Source organism: Oncorhynchus clarkii, chromosome 1 (genome assembly GCF_045791955.1).
Source record: "Oncorhynchus clarkii lewisi isolate Uvic-CL-2024 chromosome 1, UVic_Ocla_1.0, whole genome shotgun sequence".
NCBI classification, from domain to species: domain Eukaryota; kingdom Metazoa; phylum Chordata; class Actinopteri; order Salmoniformes; family Salmonidae; genus Oncorhynchus; species Oncorhynchus clarkii.
Genome location: NC_092147.1, coordinates 86,332,808 through 86,357,764, shown reverse-complemented (window position 1 = coordinate 86,357,764; position 24,957 = coordinate 86,332,808). Strand labels below are relative to the sequence as shown.

At 47.2% G+C, this 24,957-nt stretch overlaps 1 protein-coding gene across 1 annotated transcript in view; it reads right to left on the bottom strand.

The window, feature by feature from the left end:
* LOC139418139 (solute carrier family 35 member F3-like) overlaps positions 1-24,609 on the bottom strand; it is a 90,505-nt gene extending 65,896 nt beyond the window's left edge. Inside the window, exon 1 of the mRNA XM_071167358.1 lies at positions 24,534-24,609. Coding sequence (XP_071023459.1) covers positions 24,534-24,609 — 76 coding nt within the window. The remainder of the gene's footprint in view (positions 1-24,533) is intronic.
* Positions 24,610-24,957: the final 348 nt, after the last annotated feature.

Below are 24,957 nucleotides of genomic sequence, written 5' to 3'. Positions count from 1 at the left end.
ACAGTCTAGAGAAACTCTCCACGTATCTACTCCTTCCTCTCTGCCTGGCTAACACAGTCTAGAGAAACTCTCCACATATCTAATCCTTCCTCCCTGCCTGGTTAACACAGTCTAGAGAAACTCTCCACGTATCTAATCCTTCCTCCCTGCCTGGCCAACACAGTCTAGAGAAACTCTCCACGTATCTAATCCTTCCTCCCTGCCTGGCCAACACAGTCTAGAGAAACTCTCCACGTATCTAATCCTTCCTCCCTGCCTGCCTAACACAGTCTAGAGAAACTCTCCACGTATCTAATCCTTCCTCCCTGCCTGGCTAACACAGTCTAGAGAAACTCTCCACGTATCTAATACTTCCTCCCTGCCTGGCTAACACAGTCTAGAGAAACTCTCCACGTATCTAATCCTTCCTCCCTGCCTGGCTAACACAGTCCAGAGAAACTCTCCACGTATCTAATCCTTCCTCCCTGCCTGGCCAACACAGTCTAGAGAAACTCTCCACGTATCTAATCCTTCCTCCCTGCCTGGCCAACACAGTCTTGACCATGTGTCTAGCACTGCCCTTGCCTGACTAGCTTCTGATGTTGTGTTAAATATTCATTGACTGCACTGGTATACATCAGTCACCGGTCTGTAACAGGCCCATTGAACTTTTATCCAGAATTCTATGACAATAAAGAAAGTCAGAGTCAGGTATGGCCTGGTCCCAGATCTGTTGGAACATGGAAATTACCATTCATAGGAGTTGCCAAGACAGCACAAACAAATCTGAGACCAGGCTACAGTGTATTGTTATTTATTAAGGATCCTCATTAGTTCCTGCCAAAGCAGCAGCTACTCTTCCTGGGGTTTATTATGGATCCCCATTAGTTCCTGCCAAGGCAGAAGCTACTCTTCCTGGGGTTTATTATGGATCCCCATTAGTTCCTGCCAAGGCAGCAGCTACTCTTCCTGGGGTTTATTATGGATCCCCATTCCCCATTAGTTCCTGCCAAGGCAGCAGCTACTTTTCCTGGGGTTTATTATGGATCCCCATTAGTTCCTGCCAAGGCAGCAGCTACTCTTCCTGGGGTTTATTATGGATCCTTGTTAGTTCCTGCCAAGGCAGCAGCTACTCTTCCTGGGGTTTATTATGGACCCCCATTAGTTCCTGCCAAGGCAGCAGCTACTCTTCCTGGGGTTTATTATGGATCCCCATTAGTTCCTGCCAAGGCAGCAGCTACTCTTCCTGTGGTTTATTATGGATCCTTGTTAGTTCCTGCCAAGACAGCAGCTACTCTTCCTGGGGTTTATTATGGATCCTTGTTAGTTCCTGCCAAGACAGCAGCTACTCTTCCTGGGGTTTATTATGGATCCTTGTTAGTTCCTGCCAAGGCAGCAGCTACCCTTCCTGGGGTTTATTAGTTCCTGCCAAGACAGCAGCTACTCTTCCTGGGGTCCAGCAATATTAAGGCAGTTAAACATGCTTAAAACATTACAATACATTTCACAACATATTTCACAGGATCTGTGACCAGAGCCAGGCACAGTCAGTCAGATACAGTCAGTGGGGCTCAGCTGTGACAGCACTCAGAAGCCTGGGTTTGATCCTGAGGCTGGGCCTGTGTCGAGCAGTCACTCAAAAGCCTATCAGAGTGCAGCAACCGACTACGCCCTACCCAACGTTGTCAGACCAAATAAAACCAGAGATAGAAAGACTACAACCCCCAGGCAGGACTCAGCTGTCAGGGGACCAGAGGGTGACAGAGAACAGACAGAGAATATGTCTGTTATTGAAGAGCCTTCCCTCCCTCCCTCCCTCCCTCCCTCCCTCCCTCCCTCCCTCCCTCCCTCCCTCCCTCCCTCCCTCCCTCCCTCCCTTCACCCTCTGTGAGCAGAGCCCTTGTTAGGGGGCGTCTGAGGAGCTCACTGTCACTGTGTGTGTGTGTTTATGTATGTATGTATGTGTGTGTGTGTGTGTGTGTGTGTGTGTGTGTGTGTGTGTGTGTGTGTGTGTGTGTGTGTGTGTGTGTGTGTGTGTGTGTGTGTGTGTGTGTGTGTGTGTGTGTGTGTGTGTGGTGTGTGTGTGTGTGGTGTGTGTGTGTGTGTGTGTGTGTGTGTGTGTGTGTCTGTGTGTGTGTGTCTGTGTCTGTGTGTGTGTGTGTGTGTGGTGTGTGTGGTGTGTGTGTGGTGTGCTGTAGCTCTGGCTAGACAGACACGTCACATTGGTCACTGACACGGTAATACACAGCATGTCACCCACCACCACTGTGTGTGTATCTGTTTATGAGAGTGTTTGACAGACTGTGGTTGCTCAGTACGTGGTCTTGAGTATACTATTCTCTACTTGTATCTCTCCTTCCCTTCACCCCCTCTCCTCTCCTTCAGTGCCCTCCCTCCTCATCCCCTCTCCTCTCCTCTCATCCCTCCCTCCATCCCCCTCACCACCTCTCCTCTCCTTCAGTGCCCTCCACCAGTCAGCCAGCAGAGTCCTGGTGAGGTACCCAGGACTCCTTCCCTTCCTCCCTCCCTTCCTCCCTCCATCCCCCTCTCCTCTCCTCTCCTCCTTCCATCCCTCTCTCCTCATCCCCTCTCCTCTCCTCTCATCCCTCCCTCCATCCCCCTCCTCCCTCCCTCTCCTCTCCTTCCTCCTGCCCCCTCTCCTCTCCTCCCTCATCCCCCTCTCCTCTCCTCCCTCCTCACTCCCCTCTCCTCTCCTCCCTCCTCTCCTCTCCCCGTCCCTCATCCCCTCCCCTCCTTCCACTCCTCTCCTATCCCCTCCCTCTCTCATCCCCTCTCTTCCTTCCTTCCTTCCTTCCTTCCTTCCTTCCTCTCCCCTCCCTCCCTGCTATCCCTCCCTCCGTCCTCACCCCCCTCTCCAGCAGTTCCCTGTTGTATGTTGTGATACATACAGGAAGTGTATTTATTTATGGTAACAGACAAGAGACAGTTCGGACAACAGACTAAAGACTGGATAAAGAAGTAAAGCTTGAAAGCCACATTGACGAGCGCAGCCCATAACCACATAGCAGGAAGGCCTCTGCTTCGATGTGGCTTCACTGCAGTCAGCAGAAGACTGGTGTCCATCTATCTCCATTGGGGAGATTCCTTCAGCCTCCTGTTTAACATACTGGAGGGATTCCCAGCACTTTTCTCCACGGATCAATATTTTATAAAGATGTGCCAGGGCTCTCCTGTTAAATTAACGGATGTGCACTTTAGGCAGCCACCGCAGGTGTCATTCCCAACAGCAGTTTCAGTGTGTGTGTGTGTGTGTGTGTGTGTGTGTGTGTGTGTGTGTGTGTGTGTGTGTGTGTGTGTGTGTGTGTGTGTGTGTGTGTGTGTGTGTGTGTGTGTGTGTTGTGTGTGTGTGTGCGTGGTTGTGTGTGTGTGTGTGTGTGTGTGTGTGCGCTGTCAGTTGCCGCTAGCTAAGTGTCGAAGGGATTTTATCAGCCTCACAAAACCTTGGATCTAAGACTTCAACACACATTTCAACAGACTCAGGTCAGTTACAGACTACCGTAGCATCTTAATGCTAAAACAGACTTCAACACACATTTCAACAGACTCAGATCAGAGTTACAGACTACCGTAGCATCTTAATGCTAAAACAGACTTGTTTTATAGTCCATCTTAGCAAGGTGCTGTCTGTTTATTAGCAGGTGACTTTCATTACAATATGGGCCTTAAGTAGTGGGAAAATGAAATTGGTGGCCTACACCATAAATTATAGGGGAATTCAAAGGGAAAAGTAGATTTGTCAAAGTGTTGCCAAGACGCAGAGGGACTAAGCTGCCAGGTCAATGTTGTTTACCAATGAAATAGGATACAACAAATAATGACAACATAAACTTCTGCCAACACTTTTCTGTCTCTGTGGAGTAGTGCTTATAATTGGACACCGTGGCTTCTGGTCTCAGCTGTTTCTAATTTCATTTTATAGACAAGTTGTTGTTGTTTTTTTACAAAGAGCATCTTTGCTACGGAGGAGTATTAGGGAGAAGCGAAGAAAGAAGAAAAGTGATATAAAAAATCTCCTTTTGTTTATGAAAAAGTGGCATTTACCTGAAGAATAAAATAGAAATAAAATGTAGAGAATAAAATTGACATTTCATTTAGAGAATAAACTCAGAATTGTGAGAATAAAGTTGCAGTTATATTTGAAGATTAAAGTAGGGGATTTGGTAAATTGCATGCCTCCCTGGCTCCCTGTTGCAGGTAGGTTGCAGTTTTGTTCTGGAGGCAGCTGGCACAGCCAAAAGTCATTTTTGTTTTCATTTATTTAACTTATATTTTATCAGGGAGTCATAAAATCGGATTTTAAACCTAATCGTAACCTTAACCTTAAATTAAGACCAAAAGCTAATTTTGACTTTGCAGCTGGCCTTTCTAGGGGAAATGATTCAGTTCTGCCTCCAGGACAAGATTCATGACAATAAAGGTCAACCTGCCTGTAGCTGAGCACCACAGCTGAAATGCCTGAGTTAGATGACCTGGTGAAACTACACTTTAGAATTGGCCTTAGTAAGAAGGACATCTTGACTCTTTAATTAATTATTATAAGCATTAGGACCGTGAAGAGGTTGTGCCGCAGATTGGGTCTTTTCAGAAGGAGGAACCACATGGGCTATTGGCGGCAGGTAGCCTAGTGGTTAGAGTGTTGGGCCAGTAACCAGCAGGTAGCCTTGTGGTTAGAGCATTGGGCCAGTAACCAGCAGGTAGCCTAGTGGTTAGAGCATTGGGTCAGTAACCAGCAGGTAGCCTATTGGTTAGAGCGTTGGGCCAGTAACCAGCAGGTAGCCTAGTGGTTAGAGCGTTGGGCCAGTAACCAGCAGGTAGCCTAGTGGTTAGAGTGTTGGGACAGTAACCAGCAGGCAGCCTAGTGGTTAGAGCGTGGGGTCAGTAACCAGCAGGTAGCCTAGTGGTTAGAGCATTGGGCCAGTAACCAGCAGGTAGCCTAGTGGTTAGAGCGTTGGGCCAGTAACCAGCAGGTAGAATAGTGGTTAGAGTGTTGGGCCAGTAACCAGCAGGTAGCCTAGTAGTTAGAGCGTTGGGCCAGTAACCAGCAGGTAGCCTAGTGGTTAGAGCGTTGGGCCAGTAACCAGCAGGTAGCCTAGTGGTTAGAGCGTTGGACCAGTAACCAGCAGGTAGCCTAGTGGTTAGAGCATTGGGCCAGTAACCAGCAGGTAGCCTAGTGATTAGAGCGTTGGGCCAGTAACCAGCAGGTAGCCTAGTGGTTAGAGCGTTGGGCCAGTAACCAGCAGGTAGCCTAGTGGTTAGAGCGTTGGGCCAGTAACCAGCAGGTAGCCTAATGGTTAGAGCATTGGGCCAGTATCCAGCAGGTAGCCTAGTGGTTAGAGCGTTGGGCCAGTAACCAGCAGGTAGCCTAGTGGTTAGAGCGTTGTGGCAGTAACCAGCAGCACAATGAACATGTCTATTGGCCAGAACACATGTCACATCACAATGAGCATGTCTATTGGGCCAGAACACATGTCACATCACAATGAGCATGTCTATTGGCCAGAACACATGTCACATCACAATGAGCATGTCTATTGGGCCAGAACACATGTCACGTCACAATGAGCATGTCTATTGGCCAGAACATGTCATTTCAAAGAGACAGCCAGTAATTATCATGTATCATCATGATGATTCAATTCATTTTGAAGATACAAGCAACAACAGCGTATGGAAATATGTTTCCCATCACAAACTAGAGAACTTCACCTGCCAGCTAGCAGCTAAACTAGATGGGTAGGTCTAGTTACAAAGCAGAACCAATGACTTATAGACAATTCATTTGCTTAACTGTAGGAAATATGTTTGAAATGGGCTTTGATTGCTTTAATTGATTAACCAACCCATGTTATTTAGCTATATTAAGCTATGGTGGTGTACCAGAATTCTAAGATTGCAATATGTTAGGCAAGATCCAGGAAGTGGAGTGGTTGTGTTTACATGTGGCCAGTGAAGTGCCAACAACATCCATATTAACTAGCAACATTGTCATTGTAATGAATTGAATCCTAGTTCATTATGATGATGATCATACATAATGGCCAGCTATCTTATACTTCCACATGCATTGTTGTTGTTGTTGTCGGCTCTTAGCATGTATTTTGGCCAATTGAAAAGCTCATTATTGTGATTAAATGAGTGCGAGGGTGAGGGGTGAGAAGGAGAAGCCTAGTGGTTAGAGCGTTGGACTAGTAACCGGAAGGTTGCGAGTTCAAACCCCCGAGCTGACAAGGTACAAATCTGTCGTTCTGCCCCTGAACAGGCAGTTAACCCACTGTTCCCAGGCCGTCATTGAAAATAAGAATTTGTTCTTAACTGACTTGCCTAGTTAAATAAAGGTAAAATAAAAAATAAATAAATAAAAAGTGAGGCTTGACCAGAGCAGGGGTGATAAGTGACCAATTCAAGGGTGAGGGGTGAGAAGGAGAAGTGAGGCTTGACCATAGCAGGGGTGATAAGTGACCAATTCAAGGGTGAGGAGGGTTGAAGGGGAGGGGTGACACTTGAGTAGTGCAGGGTTGATACTTGACTAGGGGAGTGGTGAGGTCTGAGAAGGGAGAATGGGGAAGTTCCTAATATGTATTCCGTACAGCCCGTGTACCGTGGTCTGTGCTGATCGCAGCTGTTGCTTGTGATTATGGCTGGGAAAAATATCCTGCTGTATCCCACTGAAAATATCAAACGTTTTTTACTCTATTCTTGAAACATTTTGACATTATTCTTGAAATTAAATTTTTACTTTATTCTCAAAATGTCAACTTTATTCTCTGTGTATTATGAGTTTTGAAGTACGATCCATGCAAAAACAATTATCATACAACCACCAGCCATTACTGTTATTTTTCCTCTTCACTAGACTTGATACTAATAATATTCCGTGCTTGTCTAGGTGGGGAGTGTGAGCTCCAGGGACTAGAGTTTGAGGTTTGTATGTAAACACATCTGTTATCAATGGATCGCTGTATAACCCGTGGTCAAGGTAACTGGACCACTGGGGATATGGTCAATCACAGTGTGGTAACTGTCCCAGTCCAGCTGTGGTAGCCAATGAAATGTCATCTCCCCTGGAAGGCAGGAGTGTTTTAAAGTGCTTTGAAGACTAAATATATTTAAAGACAAATCCATTTTTCATCATTCCACAGAGGACTGTGGACTGGCGCTGAGAGAGGGGATTTGTCACCAGGAGAGAGAGAGAGAGGTATAGAAAGAGAGAGGTATAGAAAGAGAGAGGTATATAGAGAGATAGGTATAGAGAGAGGTATAGAAAAAGAGAGGTATAGAAAGAGAGAGGTATGTAGAGATAGGTATAGAAAGAGAGAGGTATAGAGAGAGAGAGGTATAGAAAGATAGAGGTATATAGAGAGATAGGTATAGAGAGAGAGAGGTATAGAAAGAGAGAGGTATAGAAAGAGAGAGGTATAGCGAGAGAGGTATAGAGAAAGAGAGGTATAGAGAGAGAGAGGTATAGAGAGAGAGAGTTATAGAAAGAGAGAGGTATAGAGAGAGAGAGAGGTAGAGAGAGAGAGAGAGAGGTATAGAGAGAGAGAGGTATAGAGAGAGAGGTATAGAGAGAGAGGTATAGAAAGAGAGAGGTATAGAAAGAGAGGTATAGAGAGAGAGAGAGAGAGAGATACGAGTTATAGAAAGAGAGGTATAGAGAGAGAGAGAGAGAGAGAGAGAGAGAGAGACAACGAGTTATAGAGAGAGAGAGAGAGAGAGAGAGAGAGAGAGAGAGAACGAGTTATAGAAAGAGAGGTATAGAGAGAGAGAGAGAGAGAGAGAGAGAGAGAGAGAACGAGTTATAGAAAGAGAGGTATAGAGAGAGAGAGAGAGAGAGAGAGAGAACGAGTTATAGAAAGAGAGGTATAGAGAGAGAGAGAGAGAGAGAGAGAGAGAGAGAGAGAGAGACAACGAGTTATATATATATAGAGAGAGAGAGAGAGAGAGAGAGAGAGAGAGAGAGAGAGAGAGAGAGAGAGAGAGACAGAGAGAGAGAGAGAGCGAGAGAGAGAGAGAGAGAAGGAGAGAGAAAGAGATAGAGAGATCCTATATGGGGTGTTGATTCAGACAGTCCCTGTGTGGGTAAGACTGGGGCAACCCATATGAAAAATATATGCATGCATGACTACAAGTTGTTTTGGATAAAATATCTGCTAAATGACCTATATAGTGTTTAAAAGGCAGAGGGTGACTCAATTCTCTGTACGGAAAGCAGGCTGGGTGTCTGTCTGAGAAGTGGTGAGCACAAACACACCCACCCACCCCTACACCCACCCCTACACCCACACCCACACACACACCCACACACACACACACAATGGTATTTATACGCAGTGGCCTCTGTGATTCACTCCACCTGCAGAGTGAGTGTACTGTATGTTGACATCACAGAGGGAGCAGGCTGTTCAAAACAAGGACATCTCTGCTGCTGTCCTCTCCTCTGTCCTGCTCCTGTCTGTCCCCTACTTTCCTCTGTCTGTTCTCTACTCTCTCCTCCCTCTCCTCTCCTCTTCTCTCCATACTCTATAATACCTCCTCTCCTCCCTCTTCACACTCCCTCCTGTCCTCTCATCCTCTAATATATAAAATAATATAAATACAATATGCCATCACTCTCTCCTGTCTTGTCCAGTACTCTCCTCTCTTCCATCACTCTCTCCTGTCTTGTCCAGTACTCTCCTCTCTTCCATCACTCTCTCCTGTCTTGTCCAGTACTCTCCTCTCTTCCATCACTCTCTCCTGTCTTGTCCAGTACTCTCCTCTCTTCCATCACTCTCTCCTGTCTTGTCCAGTACTCTCCTCTCTTCCATCACTCTCTCCTGTCTTGTCCAGTACTCTCCTCTCTTCCATCACTATCTCCTGTCTTGTCCAGTACTCTCCTCTCTTCCATCACTATCTCCTGTCTTGTCCAGTCCTCTCCTCTCTTCCATCACTCTCTCCTGTCTTGTCCAGTACTCTCCTCTCTTCCATCACTCTCTCCTGTCTTGTCCAGTACTTTCCTCTCTTCCATCACTCTCTCCTGTCTTGTCCAGTACTCTCCTCTCTTCCATCACTCTCTCCTGTCTTGTCCAGTACTCTCCTCTCTTCCATCACTATCTCCTGTCTTGTCCAGTACTCTCCTCTCTTCCATCACTATCTCCTGTCTTGTCCAGTACTCTCCTCTCTTCCATCACTCTCTCCTGTCTTGTCCAGTACTCTCCTCTCTTCCATCACTCTCTCCTGTCTTGTCCAGTACTCTCCTCTCTTCCATCACTCTCTCCTGTCTTGTCCAGTACTCTCCTCTCTTCCATCACTCTCTCCTGTCTTGTCCAGTACTCTCCTCTCTTCCATCACTCTCTCCTGTCTTGTCCAGTACTCTCCTCTCTTCCATCACTCTCTCCTGTCTTGTCCAGTACTCTCCTCTCTTCCATCACTCTCTCCTGTCTTGTCCAGTACTCTCCTCTCTTCCATCACTATCTCCTGTCTTGTCCAGTACTCTCCTCTCTTCCATCACTATCTCCTGTCTTGTCCAGTACTCTCCTCTCTTCCATCACTCTCTCCTGTCTTGTCCAGTACTCTCCTCTCTTCCATCACTCTCTCCTGTCTTGTCCAGTACTCTCCTCTCTTCCATCACTCTCTCCTGTCTTGTCCAGTACTCTCCTCTCTTCCATCACTATCTCCTGTCTTGTCCAGTACTCTCCTCTCTTCCATCACTATCTCCTGTCTTGTCCAGTCCTCTCCTCTCTTCCATCACTCTCTCCTGTCTTGTCCAGTACTCTCCTCTCTTCCATCACTCTCTCCTGTCTTGTCCAGTACTTTCCTCTCTTCCATCACTCTCTCCTGTCTTGTCCAGTACTCTCCTCTCTTCCATCACTCTCTCCTGTCTTGTCCAGTACTCTCCTCTCTTCCAACACTCTCTCCTGTCTTGTCCAGTACTCTCCTCTCTTCCATCACTCTCTCCTGTCTTGTCCAGTACTCTCCTCTCTTCCATCACTCTCTCCTGTCTTGTCCAGTACTCTCCTCTCTTCCATCACTCTCTCCTGTCTTGTCCAGTACTCTCCTCTCTTCCATCACTCTCTCCTGTCTTGTCCAGTACTCTCCTCTCTTCCATCACTCTCTCCTGTCTTGTCCAGTACTCTCCTCTCTTCCATCACTCTCTCCTGTCTTGTCCAGTACTCTCCTCTCTTCCATCACTCTCTCCTGTCTTGTCCAGTACTCTCCTCTCTTCCATCACTCTCTCCTGTCTTGTCCAGTACTCTCCTCTCTTCCATCACTATCTCCTGTCTTGTCCAGTACTCTCCTCTCTTCCATCACTATCTCCTGTCTTGTCCAGTACTCTCCTCTCTTCCATCACTATCTCCTGTCTTGTCCAGTACTCTCCTCTCTTCCATCACTCTCTCCTGTCTTGTCCAGTACTCTCCTCTCTTCCATCACTCTCTCCTGTCTTGTCCAGTACTCTCCTCTCTTCCATCACTATCTCCTGTCTTGTCCAGTACTCTCCTCTCTTCCATCACTCTCTCCTGTCTTGTCCAGTACTCTCCTCTCTTCCATCACTCTCTCCTGTCTTGTCCAGTACTCTCCTCTCTTCCATCACTCTCTCCTGTCTTGTCCAGTACTCTCCTCTCTTCCATCACTCTCTCCTGTCTTGTCCAGTACTCTCCTCTCTTCCATCACTCTCTCCTGTCTTGTCCAGTACTCTCCTCTCTTCCATCACTCTCTCCTGTCTTGTCCAGTACTCTCCTCTCTTCCATCACTCTCTCCTGTCTTGTCCAGTACTCTCCTCTCTTCCATCACTATCTCCTGTCTTGTCCAGTACTCTCCTCTCTTCCATCACTCTCTCCTGTCTTGTCCAGTACTCTCCTCTCTTCCATCACTCTCTCCTGTCTTGTCCAGTACTCTCCTCTCTTCCATCACTCTCTCCTGTCTTGTCCAGTACTCTCCTCTCTTCCATCACTCTCTCCTGTCTTGTCCAGTACTCTCCTCTCTTCCATCACTCTCTCCTGTCTTGTCCAGTACTCTCCTCTCTTCCATCACTCTCTCCTGTCTTGTCCAGTACTCTCCTCTCTTCCATCACTCTCTCCTGTCTTGTCCAGTACTCTCCTCTCTTCCATCACTCTCTCCTGTCTTGTCCAGTACTCTCCTCTCTTCCATCACTCTCTCCTGTCTTGTCCAGTACTCTCCTCTCTTCCATCACTCTCTCCTGTCTTGTCCAGTACTCTCCTCTCTTCCATCACTCTCTCCTGTCTTGTCCCTCTTCCATACTCTCCTCTCTTCCATCACTCTCTCCTGTACTCTCCTCTCTTCCATCACTCTCTCCTGTCTTGTCCAGTACTCTCCTCTCTTCCATCACTCTCTCCTGTCTTGTCCAGTACTCTCCTCTCTTCCATCACTCTCTCCTGTCTTGTCCAGTACTCTCCTCTCTTCCATCACTCTCTCCTGTCTTGTCCAGTACTCTCCTCTCTTCCATCACTCTCTCCTGTCTTGTCCAGTACTCTCCTCTCTTCCATCACTCTCTCCTGTCTTGTCCAGTACTCTCCTCTCTTCCATCACTCTCTCCTGTCTTGTCCAGTACTCTCCTCTCTTCCATCACTCTCTCCTGTCTTGTCCAGTACTCTCCTCTCTTCCATCACTCTCTCCTGTCTTGTCCAGTACTCTCCTCTCTTCCATCACTCTCTCCTGTCTTGTCCAGTACTCTCCTCTCTTCCATCACTCTCTCCTGTCTTGTCCAGTACTCTCCTCTCTTCCATCACTCTCTCCTGTCTTGTCCAGTACTCTCCTCTCTTCCATCACTCTCTCCTGTCTTGTCCAGTACTCTCCTCTCTTCCATCACTCTCTCCTGTCTTGTCCAGTACTCTCCTCTCTTCCATCACTCTCTCCTGTCTTGTCCAGTACTCTCCTCTCTTCCACTCACTCTCTCCTGTCTTGTCCAGTACTCTCCTCTCTTCCATCACTCTCTCCTGTCTTGTCCAGTACTCTCCTCTCTTCCATCACTCTCTCCTGTCTTGTCCAGTACTCTCCTCTCTTCCATCACTCTCTCCTGTCTTGTCCAGTACTCTCCTCTCTTCCATCACTCTCTCCTGTCTTGTCCAGTACTCTCCTCTCTTCCATCACTCTCTCCTGTCTTGTCCAGTACTCTCCTCTCTTCCATCACTCTCTCCTGTCTTGTCCAGTACTCTCCTCTCTTCCATCACTCTCTCCTGTCTTGTCCAGTACTCTCCTCTCTTCCATCACTCTCTCCTGTCTTGTCCAGTACTCTCCTCTCTTCCATCACTCTCTCCTGTCTTGTCCAGTACTCTCCTCTCTTCCATCACTCTCTCCTGTCTTGTCCAGTACTCTCCTCTCTTCCATCACTCTCTCCTGTCTTGTCCAGTACTCTCCTCTCTTCCATCACTCTCTCCTGTCTTGTCCAGTACTCTCCTCTCTTCCATCACTCTCTCCTGTCTTGTCCAGTACTCTCCTCTCTTCCATCACTCTCTCCTGTCTTGTCCAGTACTCTCCTCTCTTCCATCACTCTCTCCTGTCTTGTCCAGTACTCTCCTCTCTTCCATCACTCTCTCCTGTCTTGTCCAGTACTCTCCTCTCTTCCATCACTCTCTCCTGTCTTGTCCAGTACTCTCCTCTCTTCCATCACTCTCTCCTGTCTTGTCCAGTACTCTCCTCTCTTCCATCACTCTCTCCTGTCTTGTCCAGTACTCTCCTCTCTTCCATCACTCTCTCCTGTCTTGTCCAGTACTCTCCTCTCTTCCATCACTCTCTCCTGTCTTGTCCAGTACTCTCCTCTCTTCCATCACTCTCTCCTGTCTTGTCCAGTACTCTCCTCTCTTCCATCACTCTCTCCTGTCTTGTCCAGTACTCTCCTCTCTTCCATCACTCTCTCCTGTCTTGTCCAGTACTCTCCTCTCTTCCATCACTCTCTCCTGTCTTGTCCAGTACTCTCCTCTCTTCCATCACTCTCTCCTGTCTTGTCCAGTACTCTCCTCTCTTCCATCACTCTCTCCTGTCTTGTCCAGTACTCTCCTCTCTTCCATCACTCTCTCCTGTCTTGTCCAGTACTCTCCTCTCTTCCATCACTCTCTCCTGTCTTGTCCAGTACTCTCCTCTCTTCCATCACTCTCTCCTGTCTTGTCCAGTACTCTCCTCTCTTCCATCACTCTCTCCTGTCTTGTCCAGTACTCTCCTCTCTTCCATCACTCTCTCCTGTCTTGTCCAGTACTCTCCTCTCTTCCATCACTCTCTCCTGTCTTGTCCAGTACTCTCCTCTCTTCCATCACTCTCTCCTGTCTTGTCCAGTACTCTCCTCTCTTCCATCACTCTCTCCTGTCTTGTCCAGTACTCTCCTCTCTTCCATCACTCTCTCCTGTCTTGTCCAGTACTCTCCTCTCTTCCATCACTCTCTCCTGTCTTGTCCAGTACTCTCCTCTCTTCCATCACTCTCTCCTGTCTTGTCCAGTACTCTCCTCTCTTCCATCACTCTCTCCTGTCTTGTCCAGTACTCTCCTCTCTTCCATCACTCTCTCCTGTCTTGTCCAGTACTCTCCTCTCTTCCATCACTCTCTCCTGTCTTGTCCAGTACTCTCCTCTCTTCCATCACTCTCTCCTGTCTTGTCCAGTACTCTCCTCTCTTCCATCACTCTCTCCTGTCTTGTCCAGTACTCTCCTCTCTTCCATCACTCTCTCCTGTCTTGTCCAGTACTCTCCTCTCTTCCATCACTCTCTCCTGTCTTGTCCAGTACTCTCCTCTCTTCCATCACTCTCTCCTGTCTTGTCCAGTACTCTCCTCTCTTCCATCACTCTCTCCTGTCTTGTCCAGTACTCTCCTCTCTTCCATCACTCTCTCCTGTCTTGTCCAGTACTCTCCTCTCTTCCATCACTCTCTCCTGTCTTGTCCAGTACTCTCCTCTCTTCCATCACTCTCTCCTGTCTTGTCCAGTACTCTCCTCTCTTCCATCACTCTCTCCTGTCTTGTCCAGTACTCTCCTCTCTTCCATCACTCTCTCCTGTCTTGTCCAGTACTCTCCTCTCTTCCATCACTCTCTCCTGTCTTGTCCAGTACTCTCCTCTCTTCCATCACTCTCTCCTGTCTTGTCCAGTACTCTCCTCTCTTCCATCACTCTCTCCTGTCTTGTCCAGTACTCTCCTCTCTTCCATCACTCTCTCCTGTCTTGTCCAGTACTCTCCTCTCTTCCATCACTCTCTCCTGTCTTGTCCAGTACTCTCCTCTCTTCCATCACTCTCTCCTGTCTTGTCCAGTACTCTCCTCTCTTCCATCACTCTCTCCTGTCTTGTCCAGTACTCTCCTCTCTTCCATCACTCTCTCCTGTCTTGTCCAGTACTCTCCTCTCTTCCATCACTCTCTCCTGTCTTGTCCAGTACTCTCCTCTCTTCCATCACTCTCTCCTGTCTTGTCCAGTACTCTCCTCTCTTCCATCACTCTCTCCTGTCTTGTCCAGTACTCTCCTCTCTTCCATCACTCTCTCCTGTCTTGTCCAGTACTCTCCTCTCTTCCATCACTCTCTCCTGTCTTGTCCAGTACTCTCCTCTCTTCCATCACTCTCTCCTGTCTTGTCCAGTACTCTCCTCTCTTCCATCACTCTCTCCTGTCTTGTCCAGTACTCTCCTCTCTTCCATCACTCTCTCCTGTCTTGTCCAGTACTCTCCTCTCTTCCATCACTCTCTCCTGTCTTGTCCAGTACTCTCCTCTCTTCCATCACTCTCTCCTGTCTTGTCCAGTACTCTCCTCTCTTCCATCACTCTCTCCTGTCTTGTCCAGTACTCTCCTCTCTTCCATCACTCTCTCCTGTCTTGTCCAGTACTCTCCTCTCTTCCATCACTCTCTCCTGTCTTGTCCAGTACTCTCCTCTCTTCCATCACTCTCTCCTGTCTTGTCCAGTACTCTCCTCTCTTCCATCACTCTCTCCTGTCTTGTCCAGTACTCTCCTCTCTTCCATCACTCTCTCCTGTCTTGTCCAGTACTCTCCTCTCTTCCATCACTCTCTCCTGTCTTGTCCAGTACTCTCCTCTCTTCCATCACTCTCTCCTGTCTTGTCCAGTACTCTCCTCTCTTCCATCACTCTCTCCTGTCTTGTCCAGTACTCTCCTCTCTTCCATCACTCTCTCCTGTCTTGTCCAGTACTCTCCTCTCTTCCATCACTCTCTCCTGTCTTGTCCAGTACTCTCCTCTCTTCCATCACTCTCTCCTGTCTTGTCCAGTACTCTCCTCTCTTCCATCACTCTCTCCTGTCTTGTCCAGTACTCTCCTCTCTTCCATCACTCTCTCCTGTCTTGTCCAGTACTCTCCTCTCTTCCATCACTCTCTCCTGTCTTGTCCAGTACTCTCCTCTCTTCCATCACTCTCTCCTGTCTTGTCCAGTACTCTCCTCTCTTCCATCACTCTCTCCTGTCTTGTCCAGTACTCTCCTCTCTTCCATCACTCTCTCCTGTCTTGTCCAGTACTCTCCTCTCTTCCATCACTCTCTCCTGTCTTGTCCAGTACTCTCCTCTCTTCCATCACTCTCTCCTGTCTTGTCCAGTACTCTCCTCTCTTCCATCACTCTCTCCTGTCTTGTCCAGTACTCTCCTCTCTTCCATCACTCTCTCCTGTCTTGTCCAGTACTCTCCTCTCTTCCATCACTCTCTCCTGTCTTGTCCAGTACTTTCCTCTCTTCCATCACTCTCTCCTGTCTTGTCCAGTACTCTCCTCTCTTCCATCACTCTCTCCTGTCTTGTCCAGTACTCTCCTCTCTTCCATCACTCTCTCCTGTCTTGTCCAGTACTCTCCTCTCTTCCATCACTCTCTCCTGTCTTGTCCAGTACTCTCCTCTCTTCCATCACTCTCTCCTGTCTTGTCCAGTACTCTCCTCTCTTCCATCACTCTCTCCTGTCTTGTCCAGTACTCTCCTCTCTTCCATCACTCTCTCCTGTCTTGTCCAGTACTCTCCTCTCTTCCATCACTCTCTCCTGTCTTGTCCAGTACTCTCCTCTCTTCCATCACTCTCTCCTGTCTTGTCCAGTACTCTCCTCTCTTCCATCACTCTCTCCTGTCTTGTCCAGTACTCTCCTCTCTTCCATCACTCTCTCCTGTCTTGTCCAGTACTCTCCTCTCTTCCATCACTCTCTCCTGTCTTGTCCAGTACTCTCCTCTCTTCCATCACTCTCTCCTGTCTTGTCCAGTACTCTCCTCTCTTCCATCACTCTCTCCTGTCTTGTCCAGTACTCTCCTCTCTTCCATCACTCTCTCCTGTCTTGTCCAGTACTCTCCTCTCTTCCATCACTCTCTCCTGTCTTGTCCAGTACTCTCCTCTCTTCCATCACTCTCTCCTGTCTTGTCCAGTACTCTCCTCTCTTCCATCACTATCTCCTGTCTTGTCCAGTACTCTCCTCTCTTCCATCACTCTCTCCTGTCTTGTCCAGTACTCTCCTCTCTTCCATCACTCTCTCCTGTCTTGTCCAGTACTCTCCTCTCTTCCATCACTCTCTCCTGTCTTGTCCAGTACTCTCCTCTCTTCCATCACTCTCTCCTGTCTTGTCCAGTACTCTCCTCTCTTCCATCACTCTCTCCTGTCTTGTCCAGTACTTTCCTCTCTTCCATCACTCTCTCCTGTCTTGTCCAGTACTCTCCTCTCTTCCATCACTCTCTCCTGTCTTGTCCAGTACTTTCCTCTCTTCCATCACTCTCTCCTGTCTTGTCCAGTACTCTCCTCTCTTCCATCACTCTCTCCTGTCTTGTCCAGTACTCTCCTCTCTTCCATCACTCTCTCCTGTCTTGTCCAGTACTTTCCTCTCATCCATCACTCTCTCCTGTCTTGTCCAGTACTTTCCTCTCTTCCACCACTCTCTCCTGTCTTGTCCAGTACTCTCCTCTCTTCCATCACTCTCTCCTGTCTTGTCCAGTACTTTCCTCTCTTCCATCACTCTCTCCTGTCTTGTCCAGTACTTTCCTCTCTTCCATCACTCTCTCCTGTCTTGTCCAGTACTCTCCTCTCTTCCATCACTCTCTCCTGTCTTGTCCAGTACTCTCCTCTCTTCCATCACTCTCTCCTGTCTTGTCCAGTACTCTCCTCTCTTCCATCACTCTCTCCTGTCTTGTCCAGTACTCTCCTCTCTTCCATCACTCTCTCCTGTCTTGTCCAGTACTCTCCTCTCTTCCATCACTCTCTCCTGTCTTGTCCAGTACTCTCCTCTCTTCCATCACTCTCTCCTGTCTTGTCCAGTACTTTCCTCTCTTCCATCACTCTCTCCTGTCTTGTCCAGTACTCTCCTCTCTTCCATCACTCTCTCCTGTCTTGTCCAGTACTCTCCTCTCTTCCATCACTCTCTCCTGTCTTGTCCAGTACTCTCCTCTCTTCCATCACTCTCTCCTGTCTTGTCCAGTACTCTCCTCTCTTCCATCACTATCTCCTGTCTTGTCCAGTACTTTCCTCTCTTCCATCACTCTCTCCTGTCTTGTCCAGTACTCTCCTCTCTTCCATCACTCTCTCCTGTCTTGTCCAGTACTCTCCTCTCCTCCATCACCCTCAATGTCTGTCCTTTCATCTTATCTCCACACTCTGTGATACTTCCCCTCCTCTTTCCCTACCTCTCTCCTCCCCCTCTGCCTCTCCAGTCCCCCCTCTCTTCTCCTCTCCTCTAATCTTCTCTCCTTCTCTTTCAATACAGTCTAGAAAAGATCACCTGTTAGCTTCTCCTGCACACTCTCTTTCCTGCAACTGGCAATCCATCAAAATAAACTGGCCAAAGTTATATGCTAGGCTATCAAACACATAGGAATACAATTCTCCATCCTCTTTCCTACCTACACAGTAAATTATTTCACTGGAGATTGAACCCTGACTCTCATATCTCCAAGGCTGACAGGTCATTCTTCAAAGCCAGTGAGACCACTGAACAAGGATCTATTTCTGTGTCATAGTAACTGTGTTGATGTGTATGAGACTGTGCTTCAACGTCCACTTACTAAACAAATCCTCCATTGGGACAATCAATCTCCTCCACTTCATAAAGCTGATTAAAAAGTGAATGATCATTCTCTCACTGCATGTGACTCTGTAAAGCTAAAGATAACGTCAGTCTGGGCTGTAAAACACTTTCTCTAGGGTGGACAGGGAATGTTCAGTTCCTCTAGGGTGGACAGGGAAGGTTCAGTTCCTCTAGGGTGGACAGGGAAGGTTCAGTTCCTCTAGGGTGGACAGGGAAGGTTCAGTTCCTCTAGTGTGGACAGGGAAGGTTCAGTTCCTCTAGGGTGGACAGGGAAGGTTCAGTTCCTCTAGGGTGGACAGGGAAGGTTCAGTTCCTCTAGGGTGGACAGGGAAGGTTCAGTTCCTCTAGGGTGGACAGGGAAGGTTCAGTTCCTCTAGTGTGGACAAGGGAAGGTTCAGTTCCTCTAGGGTGGACAGGGAAGGTTCAGTTCCTCTAGGGTGGACAGGGAAAGTGCAGTTCCTCTAGGGTGGACAGGGAAGGTTCAGTTCCTCTAGTGTGGACAGGGAATGTTCAGTTCCTCTAGGGTGGACAGGGAAGGTTCAGTTCCTCTAGGGTGGACAGGGAATGTTCAGTTCCTCTAGGGTGGACAGGGAAGGTTCAGTTCCTCTAGGGTGGACAGGGAAGGTTCAGTTTCTCTAGGGTGGACAGGGAAGGTTCAGTTCCTCTAGGGTGGACAGGGAAGGTTCAGTTCCTCTAGGGTGGACAGGGAAGGTTCAGTTCCTCTAGGGTGGACAGGGAAGGTTCAGTTCCTCTAGGGTGGACAGGGAAGGTTCAGTTTCTCTAGGGTGGACAGGGAAGGTTCAGTTCCTCTAGGGTGGACAGGGAAGGTTCAGTTCCTCTAGTGTGGACAGGGAATGTTCAGTTCCTCTAGGGTGGACAGGGAAGGTTCAGTTCCTCTAGTGTGGACAGGGAATGTTCAGTTCCTCTAGGGTGGACAGGGAAGGTTCAGTTCCTCTAGGGTAGGCAGGGAAGGTTCAGTTCCTCTAGGGTAGACAGGGAAGGTTCAGTTCCTCTAGGGTGGACAGGGAAGGTTCAGTTCCTCTAGTGTGGACAGGGAAGGTTCAGTTCCTCTAGGGTGGACAGGGAAGGTTCAGTTCCTCTAGGGTGGACAGGGAAGGTTCAGTTCCTCTAGGGTGGACAGGGAAGGTTCAGTTCCTCTAGGGTGGACAGGGAAGGTTCAGTTTGTCTAGGGTGGACAGGGAAGGTTCAGTTCCTCTAGGGTGGACAGGGAAGGTTCAGTTCCTCTAGGGTGGACAGGGAAGGTTCAGTTCCTCTAGGGTAGACAGGGAAGGTTCAGTTCCTCTAGGGTAGACAGGGAAGGTTCAGTTCCTCTAGTGTGGACAGGGAAGGTTCAGTTTGTCTAGGGTGGACAGGGAAGGTTCAGTTTCTCTAGGGTGGACAGGGAATGTTCAGTTCCTCTAGGGTGGACAGGGAAGGTTCAGTTTGTCTAGTGTGGACAGGGAAGTTTCAGTTCCTCTAGGGTGGACAGGGAAGGTTCAGTTTGTCTAGGGTGGACAGGGAAGGTTCAGTTTGTCTAGTGTGGACAGGGAATGTTCAGTTCCTCTAGGGTAGACAGGGAGGTTCAGTTCCTCTAGGGTGGACAGGGAAGGTTCAGTTTGTCTAGGGTGGACAGGGAAGGTTCAGTTCCTCTAGGGTGGACAGGGAAGGTTCAGTTCCTCTAGGGTGGACAGGGAAGGTTAAGTTCCTCTAGGGTGGACAGGGAAGGTTCAGTTCCTCTAGGGTGGACAGGGAAGGTTCAGTTCCTCTAGGGTGGACAGGGAAGGTTCAGTTCCTCTAGGGTGGACAGGGAAGGTTCAGTTCCTCTAGGGTAGACAGGGAAGGTTCAGTTCCTCTAGGGTGGACAGGGAAGGTTCAGTTCCTCTAGGGTGGACAGGGAAGGTTCAGTTCCTCTAGGGTAGGCAGGGAAGGTTCAGTTCCTCTAGGGTGGACAGGGAAGGTTCAGTTCCTCTAGGGTGGACAGGGAAGGTTCAGTTTGTCTAGGGTGGACAGGGAAGGTTCAGTTCCTCTAGGGTGGACAGGGAAGGTTCAGTTTGTCTAGGGTGGACAGGGAAGGTTCAGTTCCTCTAGGGTAGACAGGGAAGGTTCAGTTCCTCTAGGGTGGACAGGGAAGGGTCAGTGTGTGTGTGTGTGTGTGTGTGTGTGTGTGTGTGTGTGTGTGTGTGTGTGTGTGTGTGTGTGTGTGGGGGCGTGTATGTGGGCGTGTGTGTGTGTGCTTGTGTGTCAGTCTCTCCATACACAACAGCAGGAGAGGAAGGGTATCCCCCTAACACAGCACTGAGAGAGACAACCCTTCCTGCACGCTCACCTTTCAGACACTGCTGGAGCACACAGGGACAACAAAGACCGCTGTGAGTGATTCAACAATATAAACACAGCTTTAGGACACACACCCACACACACACACACACACACACACACACACACACACACACACACCATCCAGCTGTGAATGTAAAACAGTAATTAGTCTGTCCTCTTCCTTTCCGATCTCAACAGGAAATGCTAGTTTCCTCTGTGTACTGCTGTATTCTTCTAGTGGTGAAGCTTCCTCTTCTACTAGTATGCTGAGTCAAGGTTTCATTTTTGGCTTGGCTAACTAGCTAGCTAACTAGCTGGCTAATGTTTTTGTTTGAAAAATGCATCTGGGCCCAGTAGCATCTTTTTTGTTTCACCTGGCTGCCAGTTCCTGATCTTTTGAAAACATCATGTGAGGAGTGGTCTGAAGCGTGAGAGGAATGGGAGACAGAGTACAACAGCGGTGAGACAGACGGCTCGTAGAGAAGACCACTGGATACTATTCTGAACTTTGTGTTGTGAGCTGCTGAGACGTCACCCAAGTGGTGATACACAGAGTGAAGGAGGAGGAGGCCAGTGGCTGTAAGAGGCTGCTTCCCAGCTCCCTCCGCTCAGGACATGAACTGACCCTCTCCGTCTGCAGAGGATGCAGCATTCAAAGACTTGGCCTCTATTGGTTGACCTGTCATAATAGATTGTTTGTGTTTTGCTTATGAAGTGCTTGGAGATTTCTATTATGAAAAGCACTATAGAAGTTAATAATAATACATTATCATTATTCTTATAAACTCTAGGATACACACTAGAATGTTCTGTGATCATAGTGGAACTCTGAGACACACTAGAATGTTCTGTGATCATAGTGGAACTCTGAGACACACTAGAATGTTCTGTGATCATAGTGGAACTCTGAGACACACTAGAATGTTCTGTGATCATAGTGGAACTCTGAGACACACTAGAATGTTCTGTGATCATAGTGGAACTCTGAGACACACTAGAATGTTCTGTGATCATAGTGGAACTCTGAGACACACTAGAATGTTCTGTGATCATAGTGGAACTCTGAGACACACTAGAATGTTCTGTGGGTCACTGGTAACCCTAGAAGGAAGGACACACACAGCAACTTAACCAAGGAGGAGACAACAGAAGCATTGGACTGTCATAAAAGGAATAGGTATTTTACAGAGTGAATAATGTAAAGTAAGCCTCTGGTTGAATCTCCGGGGACAAGTTGCCCCACACTGATCTAAGATCCTAACTTTAGCCATTATACTACAGGTTTACTACCTGTTTACTGGTAGGGTTATAAAGGTTTACTACCTGTTTACTGGTAGGGTTATAAAGGTTTACTACCTGTTTACTGGTAGGGTTATAAAGGTTTACTACCTGTTTACTGGTAGGGTTCATAAAGGTTTACTACCTGTTTACTGGTAGGTTTCATAAAGGTTTACTACCTGTTTACTGGTATGGTTCATAAAGGTTTACTACCTGTTTACTGGTAGGGTTATAAAGATTTACTACCTGTTTACTGGTAGGGTTATAAAGGTTTACTACCTGTTTACTGGTAGGGTTATAAAGGTTTACTACCTGTTTACTGGTAGGGTTATAAAGGTTTACTACCTGTTTACTGGTAGGGTCATAAAGGTTTACTACCTGTTTACTGGTAGGGTTATAAAGGTTTACTACCTGTTTACTGGTAGGGTTCATACAGGGTTACTACCTGTTTACTGGTAGGGTTCATAAAGGTTTACTACCTGTTTACTGGTAAGGTTCATAAAGGTTTACTACCTGTTTACTCGTAGGGTTCATAAAGGTTTACTACCTGTTTACTGGTAGGGTTCATAAAGGTTTACTACCTGTTTACTGGTAGGGTTCATAAAGGTTTACTACCTGTTTACTGGTAGGGTTATAAAGGTTTACTACCTGTTTACTGGTAGGGTTATAAAGGTGTACTACATGTTTACTGGTAGGGTTCATAAAGGTTTACTACCTGTTTACTGGTAGGGTTATAAAGGTTTACTACCTGTTTACTGGTAGGGTTCATAAAAGTTTCCTACCTGTTTACTGGTAAGGTTCATAAAGGTTTACTACCTGTTTACTCGTAGGGTTCATAAAGGTTTACTACCTGTTTACTGGTAGGGTTCATAAAGGTTTACTACCTGTTTACTGGTAGGGTTCATAAAGGTTTACTACCTGTTTACTGGTAGGGTTATAAAGGTTTACTACCTGTTTACTGGTAGGGTTATAAAGGTGTACTACCTGTTTACTGGTAGGGTTCATAAAGGTTTACTACCTGTTTACTGGTAGGGTTATAAAGGTTTACTACCTGTTTACTGGTAGGGTTCATAAAAGTTTGTTTACTGGTAAGGTTCATAAAGGTTTACTACCTGTTTACTGGTAGGGTTCATAAAGGTTTACTACCTGTTTACTGGTAGGGTTCATAAAGGTTTACTACCTGTTTACTGGTAAGGTTCATAAAGGTTTACTACCTGTTTACTGGTAGGGTTATAAAGGTTTACTACCTGTTTACTGGTAGGGTTCATAAAAGTTTCCTACCTGTTTACTGGTAAGGTTCATAAAGGTTTACTACCTGTTTACTCGTAGGGTTCATAAAGGTTTACTACCTGTTTACTGGTAGGGTTCATAAAGGTTTACTACCTGTTTACTGGTAGGGTTCATAAAGGTTTACTACCTGTTTACTGGTAGGGTTATAAAGGTTTACTACCTGTTTACTGGTAGGGTTATAAAGGTGTACTACCTGTTTACTGGTAGGGTTCATAAAGGTTTACTACCTGTTTACTGGTAGGGTTATAAAGGTTTACTACCTGTTTACTGGTAGGGTTCATAAAAGTTTGTTTACTGGTAAGGTTCATAAAGGTTTACTACCTGTTTACTGGTAGGGTTCATAAAGGTTTACTACCTGTTTACTGGTAGGGTTCATAAAGGTTTACTACCTGTTTACTGGTAAGGTTCATAAAGGTTTACTACCTGTTTACTGGTAGGGTTCATAAAGGTTTACTACCTGTTTACTGGTAGGGTTCATAAAGGTTGACTACCTGTTTACTGGTAGGGTTATACAGGTTTACTACCTGTTTACTGGTAGGGTTCATAAAGGTTTACTACCTGTTTACTGGTAAGGTTCATAAAGGTTTACTACCTGTTTACTGGTAAGGTTCATAAAGGTTTACTACCTGTTTACTGGTAGGGTTATAAAGGTTTACATCTTTGAAGTTGTTTGTGGTGAGTATCAAAGCCAATTACACATTTTCAAAATGGCGCTTAAGCCACGTGTGGTCTCGATGTGTTCGTTTCTGGGACCAGTCAGAATGGTTAGAATGTGTTTGTGTTCTAGAAATCGTTGGGGAGGGACTCAGATCCAGAGTCACTGGGCCGGAGCAAGGAGTTTGGATAGCCAGACAACCATTTTTACCCCATTGGGCCTGTCAATTTAAAGATATTGTGTGTGTGTGTGTGTGTGTGTGTGTGGCGGGGTGGCGGTCCCTGCCCTGTTCTGCTACAATAACAGCTTCACGCTCCCCCATGCACTCACTCATGATGGACAAGCAGCACAACACTTCAATGGCCCGATGCATTTTGCAGGACAAAACTACTTTTTGGCCATACATCTGTTGTCTGATTTGCATTTTACAGGTTCGCCCCAAAAAATGTTGGGGTGTTATTATAATTAGTGACGATTATGCAGATGATGCTGGGGAAAAATGAATTCTTAACTACATTTTTGAAAGTGCAGAACGAAATACAGTCTGGCTTTTAAACAATACAGCGAAAGAAGAGATTGTTCGAATAAATGACTGTAACAACATTATCTCCCATCATGATCTAGACATTTTTCCAGGGTAGTAAATGTGTAATTAGAAGCGTTGATGGTCTATTAAGATAAAGTCTTCCCGAACGCATCCCTAATTGCCGTGAAGGGGGGTTCATTCCGTTGCTACTCCGAAGCGTTTTGGCACGCAACGGTACATTTATAAAAGTTAATCGGTGGCTCTAAGCAGATAACTCTTTCACCAACACGATTCATCACCCCTGACTGACCCAAGTTTCTCTGCCACAGTCACACAACACCAAACGTATAGGCGATGCCTATTTTCTGGTTGATTTACAAGCCTAACCTTGGACACGACAACATTTAGGTTTCAAGGGTGAATGTAAAATAGGCTACACATATTAGGTAGACGAATGCCAAATCAGGCTTTAAACAAGACCGAAGTCAAGTCACAGAACGGAGTTCTCCCTACCTTTGACTTTCGTTAAGGTGAGCACCGGGCTGTTGCAAGCGGACAGCGGGGCAACCCTGGCCGAATGTTTCTTCATAGTGATGAGCTCGGAAAGGCTGAGCTCTCCCCTCTTCGGCTACATCCCTGAATCTGGTGGGGTACCGACTATGGGACTTTTGATGCTTCTTGTCTTTACTCTTCTCGAAACCTCAGCAGTTTTCCGCTACCTCTCTCGGCTCCGCAGTCTTTCGCTACCTCTCGTGCATCCACCTTCGGCCCCTCCGTTCCTCAACTCTCCCTCAGTCGTTTATTTTTTCTTCTGATTCGATTCCCCTCCCTCCCTCCCTCCCTCCCTCCCTTCCCCGGTTCTGCAGTATCCCGCCAGCGCGTGAGGCTGGGCTCTCTCTCTCTCTCTCTCTCTCTCTCTCTCTCTCTCTCTCTTCAC